Source organism: Rhamphochromis sp. 'chilingali' (genome assembly GCF_963969265.1).
Source record: "Rhamphochromis sp. 'chilingali' genome assembly, chromosome: 20".
In the NCBI taxonomy this organism is placed as follows: Eukaryota; Metazoa; Chordata; class Actinopteri; order Cichliformes; family Cichlidae; genus Rhamphochromis; species Rhamphochromis sp. 'chilingali'.
In genome coordinates, this window is record NC_137947.1 from 28,819,144 (window position 1) to 28,835,271 (window position 16,128).

The 16,128-nt window shown below is 40.3% G+C and overlaps 1 protein-coding gene across 1 annotated transcript in view; it reads left to right on the top strand.

The window, feature by feature from the left end:
- The window catches only part of atrnl1a (attractin-like 1a), a 341,974-nt gene that overhangs the window by 302,303 nt on the left and 23,543 nt on the right, over positions 1–16,128 (top strand). Inside the window, exon 30 of the mRNA XM_080869803.1 lies at positions 5,896–6,045. Within this exon, the coding sequence (XP_080725929.1) occupies positions 5,896–6,045 (150 nt within the window). The remainder of the gene's footprint in view (positions 1–5,895; positions 6,046–16,128) is intronic.

Genomic DNA, 16,128 nt, shown 5'->3' on the forward strand with positions numbered 1-16,128 from the left:
TGAAGCCATTAAGAGCTGGACTCACTGGTGCATTTCTGATCACTATTCAGCTGCATAACCCGAGTGTGCTTGAGGTTCAGGACACAAAATGATGGCCAGATATTGTCCTTCGGATTTTCTGGTACAGAGCAGAATTCATGGTTCCATCAAATACACCAAGTTGTCCAGGTCCTGAAGAAGCAAAGCAGCCCCAGGCCATCACACTACTACCACCATGTTTAGCTCCTTTTCCATTAGTACCAGCTTGGATTGACTCGGCTTGGTTCACCATGGTTTTCAGGGTTTTCCATTTTAGTACCTGCTCACCTGGGGTTCCAAACAATCTGAGCAGGTACTAAAATGTGAAGCTGTCAGACTGCATGCCACCAGTTGGTTATTCAGTAGCATCACCCTCAGTCATAAGAGCGTCTCATTCATGAAAAATACAACCACCATTTTTGAAACCCGGCAATGAGGGAAATAGCTACAGAAAACAACGCCATGATCCCCGGGTCTGCCGAAAAGCCACAGACTGAGCAGGAGGTATATTCTTACCTCAGCATTTGTGTTGCATATTAATTACGTCCCAGATGCTCGGACACGTTGCAATGACAATGCACACTAGTACGGACTGGTTGATGATCCGTAGCAAGTCGATCCCAGTAGGTACTAATGGAAAGGTACAAATGGACTGTTTTTTCATGCAATGTTCTTAGTTTTGCTCCAGATACTTTATTCCAACATTTCAACTTTTATCTTGTATTTTCCCAAAAGTTGGCAGATTATCAGGATGTATATTTGGCAAATGTACTTGTTGGTCAGCATTGGAACTTGGAGCTCTCCCATTGATGCCATTCTTGACCACTTTCCTACTGTTGAACCATGAAAACTGACCTTAACTGAGCCAAGCAAGGCCTGTGGTTCTACGTGCTGTTGTAGGTTGTTTGGTAACCTCCTGGGTGAGTCATCAGTGGGCTCTTGGAGTAATACCTAGGAAGGTTCACCACCGTTCCAAGTTTTCTCACAGTGGTTTGGTGGATTCCAAAGCCTTGGAAATGGCTTTGTAACCTTTTCCAGAATGATAGATGTCAGTACTTTCTCACCTGCTCTTTTTTCAGATTGTGACATGTTGCTTTTTGATATTTTTTAAGCCTCCTTCACTTTGTCAGACATTTTCTGTAAAGTAATGTCTTGATTCAACAGGTCTCACAGTGGTCAGGTCTGGGTGTGGATATTAAAATTAAACTTACCTTTAAGAAATGATGGTTGATAACAGCACCCTGTATTTATTGCAGGGGTGGGGAACTCCAGGCCTCAAGGGCTGATGTCCTGCTGGTTTAAAATATTGCCCTGGGTCAGCACACCTCAATCAAATGATTGGTTCATTACCAGACCTCTGGATAACTTCAAGACATATTGAGGAGGATTTAGCCATTTAAATCAGCTGTGTTGGACACATCTAAAACCTGCAGGACACCAGCCCTTAAGTCCTGGATTGAAGACCCCTGATTTATTTATGTTTTTCTAGGACAGAGAGAGCGGTTATAGCAAGAAACTGTTCAGCACTTAAAATGCCAAGTAAATAACCATAAATGGTGCGAATGTAACCTGGCAATGAGGGGAAAAGGACACCAAGGTTAGTTAAGCATGGAAATTATATGCACATATTTAGTGTTTATGATGATTTTTAAATTATAACTGTAATATTTGAAGATGTTGCTGTTCTTGTGGAGGCTTCCTTTTGTCTGAGTTAATGAGGAACTCCCATACTGGACTTTTATTTGGTTGATGTAAAACTTGACTATACTGACTTCAGACTTGATATTCAAATTTAATTAGAATTGGAATTTCCTTAATTATGTTTTACTAATTCTAGAAAGCGGTCATTCCACCCTCTTTGCAACTCAGTAGAGCACAACAAAGAATATAAGAAGAGGAGGGAAGAAATGCAAACCAACATGCAGAAGGAATGTGAAAAAGGAATGAGAAAAGATAAAAAGCAGCCGTTAACAGCGAGGCAGAGGGTGTTGTGTGATGTGCAAGGCATAAGCTATAGACACATTAACACTTATAGATGAGAATTGTAAATAATTTGCAGTAATGGTGCATTCAGGCAGCTGTTGCAAAAGGCTGATTCAACATGACACTCGATTTCAGTCCCACTCTGGGAGCCTTCAAACACCACTAAGCGATTTGCTTGACAAGCAGCCGACTTCGTTCCCACCAGCACAGAGAGCAACAGCGAGCCACCAACTCCCAGCGGTGCAGCTTAAAGCCAGGGTGCATGTGTGTTTAAAGGAGTATCATTCCTCATTTCTGCTCCTGATTTCAGCCCTGTCATCCTCTCTCTCCCAATTCTCTGTCCCATCATCTTTCCTCCTCCAGCTCTCTACCCTCCTGTTTTGTTCTTCTCCCACTCTCATCTCTTTTCACATTTCATCTCGTGTTCTTCTGCTGTTTAAGCTTCTTTTCTCGCCTTTCTCTTTGCCTCCCTTCACTTCCTACACTCTTTCATCTCTTCTTCTTCTTTGCTGTCATCTGTCTTTAACTCTTCAGTCCCTCTCCTCCACTTTTATCCTGTTCTTTGCCCTTTTCCTGTATTTTAAGGTCTGTTTTTTGCTTTCCCTCATGCCATCCATCTGTCCTTTGTCTCCTTGTGAATGTATGTTTCTAATCTCTTCATTTCTCTGTTTGTTTTTTCATCTTCTTTTTTCCCCTTGCTCTTCCTCTCTCCCTTTGAGTCTTCTTTTCTCATTTACTTTCGTACATCCTTATAGTGATTTTCATTTGAAGTTGAAAGTCTGCGTTTCCAGTTGGAATTTTCAGCTGGAATGCCCCCTCAAGTTGAGCTTTTAACTTGGAAAGTCAGAGCGGCCCAACCAACCCCAACTTAAAGATTCAGCGGCAGTGTACATAAACATTTAGTGAAGCTGTAAAACTTGTGTCATATTTGTGACTCACTAAATAAACCACACACAGAGCACTGACCAGGCTTTGCAGCAGTGTCTTTAAGTTAAAACTGCATTGCTAGTGATGCATTAACGGATTTGCCTTTGCTAATGAGCAAAGCAAATCCTGCTTTTCCTTCTGTTTTCTAACTGTAATAATGGAGCACACTCAAATTGGGATTGACATCACTTCCAGCTCTTAAAACTGATTTCTGAGGATTTCTGAGGCACTTTGCCTCCTTTCCTTGTTTCTTTTTCTCATCACCTCTACTTCTCAGCATCCCCTCCTCCTCCTCTCTTCTCCTCATGAAAGCCACTCTGTCTATCAGTGTGTTCATACATTTTAAAAGGAGAGCTGTTACAATAATGCTGGAGGCAAGCCTGCAGGAAGCTGTCAGAGATACAACAGAACGTCCGCACTGCTACTCCTTTCTGTTTACTTGTTTACCAGTTGTGACAACAAACAGTTTAAGAGAGAGAAAGCGCAGCTTTTATAGAGAGAAAAGAAGAAAAGGGAGAGGGAGAAGAGAAGCGACGAGGCAATCTGTATCTCCTGTTGGATCTCTCTGATTATAGGGATAAAGATACCACTTTGTGCTGGAAAATCTCTGCTCCCTCTCAGAGCCAGAAGGGATTTTTTTCCCCCTTTTTTTCATAGAAATACCTCAAACATGTTGCATGCCTGCTGTCTCTGTCGTCCTCTCCTTGGGCTACCGGCTGAATCCAAATGTAAATGGCAAGCTGCGCTTTTGTTTTTTTTTTCTTGTTTTATTCATTAAAAGCAAACTGCTCCTTGTTAAATGCCACAAGGAAGGAATAAAGGTTAGAGACATTTGCGTTTGCTCTATTTGTGGGTTGACAAGTTTTGAGATTTAAATCCTGATGTCATTTGATCATGTTGTTGTGAACTCCAGAGTAAATTATTGCAGGTATATATTAAAAATTACTACATATTAATCTGTTTGAAGTGATGAACAGCTTATCATGTGAAACGATACCTGCACTTTCATCCAGTAATGGCCTAGAGTAGAAAAATAGTAGACTTTTTTCCCCCACCAGTTACTGATTTGATTCCCTGGTGCAGCTGAGTGTGTCTGGACAATAAAGCTGAACGACATTCATACTTCTCTGGAAACTCCTCTTATACAGGATCACAAGTAGAGGTGGGTTTTTATAATCGATTTATCCATTAAAATCGATTCTGGCTTGGATAACATAAAATCGATTCATTAAAATCCTGAATCGATCTTTTAATATCAATTTATTTTGCCCAAGATGCCAGAATCTCAGGTGAAACGTCACAAAATTTCAACAACCACCAAACAGCTAAGACAGTAAATGAGAGCAGGAAAACGGCTTCTGCACAAAGACTTAAACACACAGCGCGGACCCACGGATCAGAATCAGTTAGATGTCGCCTTTCTCACGGTCCGGGATGAAAGCCGACAGCTCGCTGATTCTGATCTGTCGGCGGGTCCGCGCCCTTTATGCGCTGATTCTAAAGCTGTTAGTTTGATGTCTCTCCAAACAATATTGACCGAACCAGCAGCAAAAGAAGATCCAAACTACGCTTCACATAAACATCGTCATGAATTCACTCTGACTTTTACTGTTTTGCTTCCACCACGATGCACAGCTCTCTCTCTCTCTCTCCCTCTCTGTTTTCTGCATTATTCCCTTGCTTGTTACCCATAAGTCTACCGTTGTTTACAGCGCTGTCGGCCGCTGTTTTTTTGCCCTTTTACATTCTTCCGAAAAGAAAACCTCATTTCTGCCGTTCAATACTGAACAAATTTAAACTTTTTAAAATTATGCAAAATGCAAAACGCTTAGACGTGTCTCTAATAAAACCGCTGTAACGTCAGAGGTAATGTTCATATGTTGATTAATTGTTTTCTTTCGTTTTTGATGTACTGCAGAATATTTTTATAAAATCCCAGGCCAGGAAAATCACCTTCATGTTTTTCTGTGTTTTATCTTCAGCTACTTTGACACAAAGGCATCTGCTGTAATGCTCACACCTTTGATAAAGTCTTGTGTGTGTCAGCTTCCTTTTTATTGATACAAAAATATGTAAATGTACTGATCTGAATTGTAATATTTCTGACTGTCAAAATTTCCCAGATTTAAATCGAATCGTGGATCGAATCGATTCGGGACCTTGTGAATCGGAATTGAATCGATTCTAGAAATCAGTGACGATACCCAGCCCTAATCACAAGCAGAAGAATGATGAGCTACGTAGAGCCAGCCCCTTCTTAACAGCACAAACAGCATGAAACTCTTACCTCGAGTGTCCAGAAAATGATAAATGTTGACTTAAAATTACACAATTATTAACTTTAATTATTATCAACTGTTTGCTTCCATACTGCATATTCTATGTCTCTGAAACAGATTTTCGTAAAAACCTAAACGTACTTATTGTTAAAAAGATAAAGACCTTTGATCCAGAGGAGGTCAGAGGATTGTGAGGCTGGCCCAGTTAGAGTGAGTAATTAGACTTGAATTAAACACACACACAGATGGTGAATAGTGACACTAGTCGATGTCTGATGCTGCATTAATTAATGGCGATTAGCATGTTTTCCGAGAAATTTGTGTTGTTGTTTTGTTTTTTTCTCTTCGTGGAAAAATGAAATGATACATAATCTGATCATTGCTGACTGTTTAAACCCCATCAGGTTTTACACATGCCAGAGGTCTGTAGTACTGGACTCAATCCTGACTCAGCAAACGAATATGAAACTGGGTTAGCCAATATTTTCTACGAATTGTGAGGAGTGCTTCTGCTGTGGCCTTATTTAAAATGCATACAGCAAAAAGAAAATCATGCTTCTTAAATGTGTTCCCACCTAAAGTAGAATATCACACAGATAAGCAAGTCAAATGTACTGCACAAACACACACACACAGACACACACTATCTGTGTTGCTCCCTGATCAGCACCATTTCCTCTCAATCCAGCAGACTTCCCGGCGAGAGCGGCGACAGATACAGACAGACAGAGAGAGGAGGAAATGGCAAAAGGGGCTTTGGACGGAGAGAGGATTGGACACGACAATTTTCTGCCCCACGGGGGTGGACACGCATGGGCGGCCTAATCGGCTAAGGAAGGCACGGCGGGGGGGGGGCACTCTTCACACCTCAGGGGTCAGAGAGCGAGGCTTTGTGTATCTGTGTGTTCCCACGTGTAGGCTAGTCTGAGATGTGTTTGGCAGGGAGGCCATTCCAGGGTTACAGCACCTTCAAAGCCCTTCAATCCAGCGTCAAGCCCTTTGTGTCAGTTTAAAGCCACTTAAAATGCCACCAAGGAGGATGGGAAATGGTTGATAAGGGCAAAAAAGGGGAGAGAAGTAATTCAGGACCTTAAATTACATTCAGATATGTGAGGTTTTTTTCTCAAAATTAATTTGGCTAAACAGTAGAGCATTGCCTTTTTTTTTGTATTTGTAATTGTATTCTTCTGGATATAGGAAATTTAACAAGTCAGAGTCCAACTTTGGTTCCATTTGGAAGTCTGGATACAGCCATGTACAGCAAAAGTACATGTGATCTTGGTTTAGTCAAGCATCTGAAAACGGATTTCTTGCTAACAACTACCGGTAACAGTGTTGGCAGTTTTGAGTCAAGCTCAATTAGGGGTCGGCGATATAAACGATATACGATAGAAACTATATAAATTTGGCCAACGATAGAGATTTTGACTATACCGCTCTATCGCGATAGCGCATGTTGATGATGTCATCAAGCTGCGCCTGTTTCGGTCGAAAGCATCGCAGCGGCTAAAACCATTATCATCTGCAAATTATGGCGGGCGACAGTCATAGCAAAGAGATGAAGCACTTTTGAAATATGGGGAAAGCCAAAAACCGCGCTTCCTCCACTTCCGTAACATTGATTCATTAATGATGAATTCTCTCGCAGCTGTTCTATTCCCATGTTGTTGCAGTTTATTAATAACTAACCTCGTATTGTGGATGAAAAATCTCAGTTGTTCTCCTGACTGAAGTTTGGCCCGTGTATAGCATCCTGCTATGTGATTGTATTTGTCCCTGACCACCAGAATCCCTCACGTTAACTTTTATCAAGTGGAAGAAAAGTTGGTGTTCATCCTCCAGCTTCACTCTGCTAATGTTATGCTAACATAACTGTGTTGCTAGCAATCACATCGCACAACATTATATACCAGGTAGTCCAACTTCAGTAACCCTGCAAATGCCACTGCTGTTTAGTTTTCTGTCTTCATTTATGTTGGAAGTGGTAGCAGAGCTGTACGTTTTAATTAGTTTCAAAAATCTCTCAGTCAGAACATGGTATGTCATGTTTAGGTGGAATCTAGCGAGCTAACTTCCTGTTAACTTGTAACTCCGTTAAATTTAATAAATTCTGTTTTCATGGATGCCTGGATGTTAAACTTAATTGTTACACCCGATAAAGCAGCAACGATGATTTTATTAAAGATGAAAGAATTTAGACCGTTTTTAACTCTCAATATTTGTTTGACTTTGGGACCTGAAGCTGACTGAGTTTTGGACCCAGATTACTCCGCGAAGCTCCTCACTACGGCAGCCGTAATGCTCTGACAATCCATCAAGCAGTGCGGCTTACCAAAGTTGTACTAAAACATTTTTAACAGATTTCTGCACGTCAAAATCGGTTAGAGGTCAGTAAGCACAACCAGAATTCATACATAAGGCACACTCTCGATTTTTAAAGGATTTTAAGTGTGCCTTATAGTGTGTAAAATACGTTATACAGAAGAAAAGAATACATCGCGATATATATCGTTACCGCAGGTGCTTCAAATTATATCGCGATATGGAGTTTAGGCCATATTGCCCAGCCCTAAGCTCAATGCATGCTCAGCAGAATAGCTGTCAGTAGAAGAATGCAACTGAAAACTGTTTAAAAACAAGCTCCTTCAAGGTAATCACTTACTACTGCTCTTTTTAGAGGGCTCCCCATTTGTTTTTTTTAACAAATGCACAAGTGCATCTGTGATTTCACCACACGTCTTCATTAAACTCCCCCGACCTTTGTGATCACTGGCAAATGAAGCTTAGTCTACTGCTAGCATGAATACACTAGTCCTAAATGGAAGAGTCCACAGTCTCGAAACGTCAAAGTGGATGATGTGAGTGTGAACAAGTCTCTGCTGGCTTTGTGATGGACTGGCAACCTACACATGGTAATCCCTGGCGCTTACCCAACACCCCCTAAAGTTGGGGTAAGTCTGTAAAATAATAAAACTGCCTAAATACCCAAAAAAAAAACAAAAAAAAAAAAACAACAACAACCAAACAAAAAAGGCAAAAGTGGAAAAGACACGATCCGGAAGATAGTATTATACATTTTTATATCATTTCCATTCCAAATATTGTGCTTCAGCCTTCTCAGCCAACATGAGGTGAATTTATCTCAACTGAATCTTTTGTTACTTTTATTACTTAGCAGTGCACAAAAAGCTAAACCCAAGTAGATTTGATAAGGAGTTTAAGATAAAGGAATCCGATTAAGATTCAAAGGCACTTTCACATTTGATAAAAAAATTTGCCAGACACCCCTCTACATATCGGTGCCGCTTTGCACACGTGCAAACACACACACCGCAGTAGCTTTGAACATTTGAGTGTGAGAAGTGTAACAACCAGACAATCAGCGTAGCAAAGATCCTGCTGTGCATTGAGATGGTCCCTGAGGCTCTTGTTGATATGAACAAAGATAAAATCCTTTTCCTGAGATGTACGTGATATCCAAGTTTTAATGCATATATATTTTCCTCACTTGTTAGAAAGCATTTGATTTGGGACATATTTAATAATTTTTAGTCATTCATCTTTAATCTTGTTGGTCTCTTCTGACCAGTAAAGTCACTGGATTGCTGGGATGTTCAGGACTGTTGGACATTATCTGGTATTTGTTCTGCAATGCCTTGATAGTGTCAGTTTCAGAGAGTTTGATGAGATACAGAAAGAGGAAAATGAGATGGGAAATAGAGGGACACAGTGACAGACAAAAGACAGAGAGTGATGGAAGTAATGGGTAAGATGAGCCTGACAGTGAAGATTGGCTATGAGAGGACGGTGGAACCAAGGAAATGATGTGAAGCAGAGGAAATGAGGGAATTTGGAGGGGGGAGACCTTGGGAAGTTCACATCTCATTGTTAATATGCATATTTCTGCATCTGTTTGTCCCCTGAACTATAGCCACTTTATTAAATTATACTCTGAAAATTGGGATTTAAGTTATCACCTTGCTGCAAGTCTCAGCTAATCCTGAGGCCCGACGTTCACTCTTCAAACATCTGTTATTTTAAGAAATGTCAAACGTAGACCCTTCAGGTCAGGTATTTTCCTGCTGAATATTGAATGCACATTTTTACTGACCTTATAGTGTAGACACTGTGTCAAAGCACAAAAGAAAACAAGCGATTTTAGAATCGTTTAAATATACCTGACACAAGTCCTCACAACTTTGCTGAACTCTAAGGTTCTACCGGTCTTTGAGAACGATGCTGTCTGTGATCAGTTTTCTAATTTTGTTTCTGTGCTGGTTGGCTTGCTGGCTAGGTCACTGTTGTGCTACAGAGCAGAACCTCAACTACTGCCACTAGCTACAGTCCATGATGTTAAAATTTACTGACTTATTGTGTAGTGGATTCAGCCTACTACTCAGATGTGAGATGAAATCCTGTAGGAGAGGAAAAATATTCCAGACTTAGGTTGTCCTTTGTTTGCTCAAACAAGAGATAAATTAAAAAAACAAAAAACAAAAAAGTTTTGTACTACACAGTAAATAAAAGTGCATAATACAAATTCTAAAATATAAAAATTATTATTGCTACAATGAGAACGACTTGATCCCTCCATTTTTGTCAAAACCTATAGGTAACTTGACAAAACCATCTCCTGTAGCTATTTCTCACAAGTTTGCCACCTTAACCTGAGTGCAAAGAGCCACAGCAGAACCCAGTCACCTGGGAAGAAAAACAGGAGTGCTACTGAATGGTGGTAATGGTGTGGGATATTGGTGTGTTGATATTAAATACTTCCATTATTCCAGATGTTGCCTGTGTTCATCCCACAGTTGTTCTTTGTCCACCAGCTGCAGTAAAATTAGACACCTCTAGTTTGCCTTTAAAGGGCAAAAAAGGGAGTAAGTCCTCCGTTTGTCAGCAGGGGACTGGCAGGTCATGTTGGACCTGGTTTTGACTGTTAGTATGTTAATGACTGTTAATAACTCCTTCCTTTGGCTTTTAGTCACTGATTAAGTTAAAGCACTAAAAACTGCTGCTATCCACAAATGTGCCTCCCCAGTGTGGATAAATGTGACACCAGTGGTGTCTTTTACAGCATCCATATGTGACAAGTTGGGTGTGAAAGACCTGTCTTGCTAGAATCTGTGTCACACACAGATGTGTTATTTTTAAGAGCAGAAGCGAGCAACTGACTCCCAAGGAATCACAGCATGTGCAAAATGTTAAAAAAAAAAAAAAAGCAGAATGCTGATTGGTGGATCATTTCAATCATTTATTTAATTGAAAACACAGAAAACGCACTGCAACCTGAGATAGAATTATATATTAATACTGTATGTACTACATTTGGCCAGCTTTCTGTCAGTGGCTAAAACAACAGTCTGTGGCTGCTTCTCTTCACCTCAGAGTAGATTGCATTTTCATGCCATGCTTGCTGTCCACTGGTTACTTACATGCTTATTTGGATGTCTGGATTAGGAATTTGCAATTTACCACATCTGTGGTTTCACTCTGCTATACCCGGGGTTGAGCACATTCTCAGAGTAAAAATGACAAAATGCAGTTATTCAGAGGAAGATAATCTTTGGCTCTATTTCCTCTGGCCACAGACAAAATATCTATCAACGTCGTAACACACTAACCCACACCTACAAGCACTGCTCAATTGACAATTGTTCATTCAGGGAACAAAATGGGGGTGGGGGTATTGGACTTTTGCAAAAACTGTTTATTTGAAACAAGTACAAGAGACAAGAAGCAGGGAGATTTGAATGAGGACCAAAACGGAGAGCTGAGAAAGGATGCTGTGAAGGGAGGAGATAAAAGCAGGAAAGAGGCGAGACTGACACCTTTTTGAATGACCTCACTTTTCCTGAAACATCTTAAAATTTTCCTCTTTTACTCTGCTCTTATATTTGGTAAATGCAGAAGGAAAGAACCTGAAAGAGACAGAAGGAATGGACTTAAAAGAAAGTGCAGCGTAAAGTGACCTTGTCTGTTTCTTTTTCTTTTCAGTTTATAGGGTGCAAGGGGAAAAAAAAGTTAAAGGCAGTTTTCCAGCCAGAACCAGTTTCGTGATCTGATGTAACCAGCATTTTCTTTTTTTTCTGTACAGGGGGGGAAAAACACACACAAAAAAAACATTGACTAAATCATGAAATAAAAATTACAGGAACACAAAAAAATATTCACACTTTACTTACGCACACAGATAACGCAGATAAACACACTGTGTACCATTTGCTGCAATTATGGTGCTACTGCTCTGCAGTGACGTTAGCTGGGGTCATCAGCGCTACAACACTGCATGGCCAAATCTGACTCCATCTGTTCTCACAGGAAGGTGTGATTAGAAAGCAACAATGTATGGCACTGAATATTAGATTCATTTACAAAAATGTTTCCTTTAGAGGTTTTTCTTTTAATTACCAAGACAAAATATTCCTCATCCTGTTAATTTGGAGAAAGGAAAGTTAGAGTTTGTGTTTACTGTAGGACTGTAGGACAAAATGCTTTTGTCACACAGTTCTGCTGATCCACTCAAACTATTGTAAAATGTTAACAGAAAAGAAATTAACATGCTGTGAATTGATTTTATTTGCACAGTTTAGCATATTGTTCACGCATGCCACGTTACCAAGCTTAGCGCACATCCTTTGGATTTCGATGCCAAATTGGTAAATTGCATGTAGAAAATATGCTAATTAAGCTCCTGCTATGACCCTGAATTGATTACGCAGTTGTGAAACTGCATAGATGGAGCTGGTTAAACTGCCTTAGCGTCTCTGCCACCAACCGTTTACCAAAAAAGTCCATATAAATCCATACTTTATGGATTCGCTCGTGTGAGAACGTTAAAAATACGAGTTTGAGATCTACATTACGGACTGGTCACTAACTATTTAGAGGGGTTTTTTTGCTTTCCTTTTTTCATCCTGTTTATTGGTTCAATTGAATCGAATTTTATTTATAAAGCACCACATCACAACACTCGTCTCGAGGCACTTTAAATTTTAAGGTAAAGACCCAGTAATACAATAATACAGAGAAAGCCCCAACAGTCAGACGACCCCCATGAGCGAGCACTTGGCAACAGTTGGAAAAAAAAATCTTTTAACAGAAGAAACCTCCAGCAGACCCAGGCTCAGGGAGCAGCCATCTGCTGTGACCAGTAGGGGGTGAGGGGAGGGAGAATGCAAATGCAGAGTGGTGGATAAACACATAGAAAGTGGAAAAAAAGATCAAGAAGAAGAAACTCTCGGGAACCTAGGCCTATTGCAACGTAACTAAGGGAAGCTTCAGGGTCACATCCTCCAGCCCTGACTATAAGCTTTATCAAAAAATCATCTTAAAAGTAGAGAGTTCCATAGGAGAGTACCTATGGAACTGGTAAAAGCCATTCAGTGGGTGACAAAGTAAAAAAACAAAATTAGTATAGTTGTCTGTAAGGTGAATGAAAATCTGATATGAGACAGTTCTGCCTGTCAAACATGAGTAGAAGTAAGCAAGTGAACAGTGTGTGCAGATAGCTTTATAAGATTGTGCTAAAGACAGCACAAAATCTTTATCCTTTATTGCTGAAAATCATTTTGTGTCTGTAAAATTACATTGTATTAATAATATGCATGGAACAAATGAATAAATACATCAAGACAGCTTTGGCATTCCCAAAGATGGGGCCAAAGCTCCAAGAGCTGCATGCTTAAAAACAACAATCTTTCTGGATTATTTCCAGTAATTCTTTATAGAATGAGGGAGCGAAATAGCTCAGTATTGCCAAGTAGCCAATTTCAACATTGCACACAGTCAGCAAAAGCTGTTGTCTGGGCTTCAGTGACATTTAATATTTAAAATATAAATAAAATGAGAGTAAGAGACACTGAGAGTGTGTTGTCTCTCTCTCTCTGTCAGGTCAGAACCTTCATCTCTACTCGGTCACTATCAGCTGAGAAAGCTTTTATACTACACACACAGCTCAGCACGAATTTGCTCTACACTTAAATTGCTACCTGGACACCACCCACCTGACTCTCCTTTCTAACCTTACTAATTTCTGTACTCAGCCCTTTTTTTTCTTTGGTTCATGTTTACCCCCCTCTTCCCCCAGCACAGTCACCCCCCTCCCCTCCCCACTCCTCGCTCCCTCTTACTTACCTTGATTACTTTGGGAAAGGAGCCAGAGAAAGTTCCTACAGTTGTCACACTGGTTATGCTATGTCATTTACTATCTCACACACACAGACACACACACACGCTAGCATGAAGTCAATATACCATAGAAAGACACACGCACTGTACGCTGTGCACACACACACTACTATTAGATTTGTCATTTTGCAGAACTGATAAGACTGCTATTAGACAGAAAAATAAAATAGTCCAGCTTGTTATGTTTTTTAAGCTGAACTGCTAATTGCACTGCTCACACAAAAATCAATGTAAACAGTGTGTGCGTGTGTGTGTTTGCAGATATTGGTCAGTAGGTGCATTGCTGTAACTGTTTACTAGTAGACAAGCTTTTCATACTATATCATGGTTCCTCTATTCAGGTTCACTACTCAAGGCACTATAGGACAGTCTACATTTGTGCAAAAGGCAATGGTGTTTTGTTAGAGATGTGTTAAGATCTCTTTATTAAGTTTAAAGATGAGTCTCTTTTATTCACAAGTAAAAGGTACTCACTCAGTAAATACCTTAAAGATGTCTCAAGTGTGATCTATTGGTTAATCTTTGAATCACCTTATGTTGCCCTTCCTGGTCGTGGCAGGGAGTGGTGTGGTCATAAACTCTGCAACTGTATGTTAAAACAAAGAGCAGCAAATGTATGCCTGACTGCAGAATGTATTCTGCCTTCTTAGACAGTGAAACAAACTCACAATAAATAGCAAGTTGTTTTAAAGTGCAGTTTGACACATGTTAATACATTTATGAAAACCCCATGTCTTCCACAGGACTCTGTCCAGTCCTGTAAAAAAAAAAAAAAAACTAAGTACATGCTTAATTCAATTCAATTCTTTTTTATTTATACAGCGCCAAATTACAACAACAGTCACCTCAAGGCGCTTTACCTACAGAGAAAAACCCAACAATCATATGACCCCCCTATGAGCAATCTCTTTCATGACAGTGGGAAGGAAAAAAAACCCTTTAACAGGAAGAAACCTCCGGCAGAACCAGGCTCTATCACTACTCCTCCACTACTGCTTCCATTGCTCATCATATCTGATCATCAGCAGAAGGTTTTAGCAGTTTGCTGGTCTGGAGCATTCAGGTTTGCGTTAACACAATGCCACAATCCTTCCAATAGTGGATGCTGGAGCAGCTTCTCCCCATGGTCAGACCCCCAGAACTACACCTCAGACTATAAAGGCCTCAATTAGCATGTTCAATGTGAAAGTTCATCACAGAACAGTTAGAAAGACTGAACAAGCCATACTTGTTCAGAAGGCTTTCCAGGTAAAAAAAGAACACAGTAACACAAACTACTATGCTAACAAGTTTTCTGCAACAAGGAGATTCATTTACTAAGATTTGCATAGAAAAGTTCTTACCCTGAGCAAAAAACGAAGTGCGTATCCAAAATTACCATTCATAAAACATATGCACCAACCTATTTTGTTCTGTGTTGGTGAATGGACATCAATCTAAGCCAACAAGCTTCTGCAAACTAAATGCAGACAATCTGCATACTATCCCACCTCCAGTTTCTCTGTAATGAGACCCGTTTACCTGCAGGTAAAACGGAGACAGCGGTGACAGTGATGTAAGAGAGAAGACTGCACCTCAAAGGCAAGAAAAGTGGGAAAAAGCCAGACTCAAGAAACTGTAAAATAGTGCATGTGAGGATGCCACAGCTTTCTAAAGTGTTTCCACCACAGTGATGAAATAACAGGATGCTGAATATCATTTCCCGTGAGATGCTCACTGTGGCTAAAGTAAAAAGTAAAAAAAGTTTGGACATCAAAGCTGATATAGAAAAATGAAATTGTTCAGAAATTGTTGTTCGAGAATATAGAAGTAATTTTTAATAAAAGATTCTAATTCAATTCAATTCAATTTTATTTATATAGCACCAAATCACAACAGCAGTTGCCTTAAGGTGCTTTATATTGTACAGTAGATCGTACAATAATAGATACAGAGAAAGACCCAACAATCATATGACCCCCTATGAGCAAGCACTTTGGTGACAGTGGGAAGGAAAAACTCCCTTTTAACAGGAAGAAAACTCCGGCAGAACCAGGCTCAGGGAGGGGCGGGGCCATCTGCTGCAACCGATTGGGGTGAGAGAAGGAAGACAGGATAAAGGCATGCTGTGGAAGAGAGACAGAGGTTAATAACAGATATGATTCGATGCAGAGAGGTCTGTTAACACATAGTGAGTGAGAAAGGTGACTGGAAAGGAAAAACTCAATGCATCATGGGAATCCCCGGCAGCCTACGTCTATTGCAGCATAACTAAGGGAGGATTCAGGGTCACCTGGTCCAGCCCTAACTATATGCTTTAGCAAAGAGGAAAGTTTTAAGCCTAATCTTAAAAGTAGAGATAGTGTCTGTCTCCCGAATCCAAACTGGAAGCTGGTTCCACAGAAGAGGGGCCTGAAAACTGAAGGCTCTGCCTCCCATTCTAATTTTAAATACTCTAGGAACAACAAGTAGGCCTGCAGTGCGAATCAAGTGTGAGGCCATCTGTCCAACAGCAAACGTATTGCCCAAAATGGGACACAACGGGACGATGAGTCCAAGAACTGCAGCCAAAGAAAAGAATCAAGGTGTTACAACAACCAGTCAAAGTCTAGACCTCAACCCCACTGCCACTGCTCTGGCATGGCCACCAAATTTATTTTTAACACTTTAATTTCTGGCCAAGTCAACAAACACACTGATGTTTTCACCGTGTTTTCTTCATCAGAACATGCCAGAAAATGGCAGTGATATC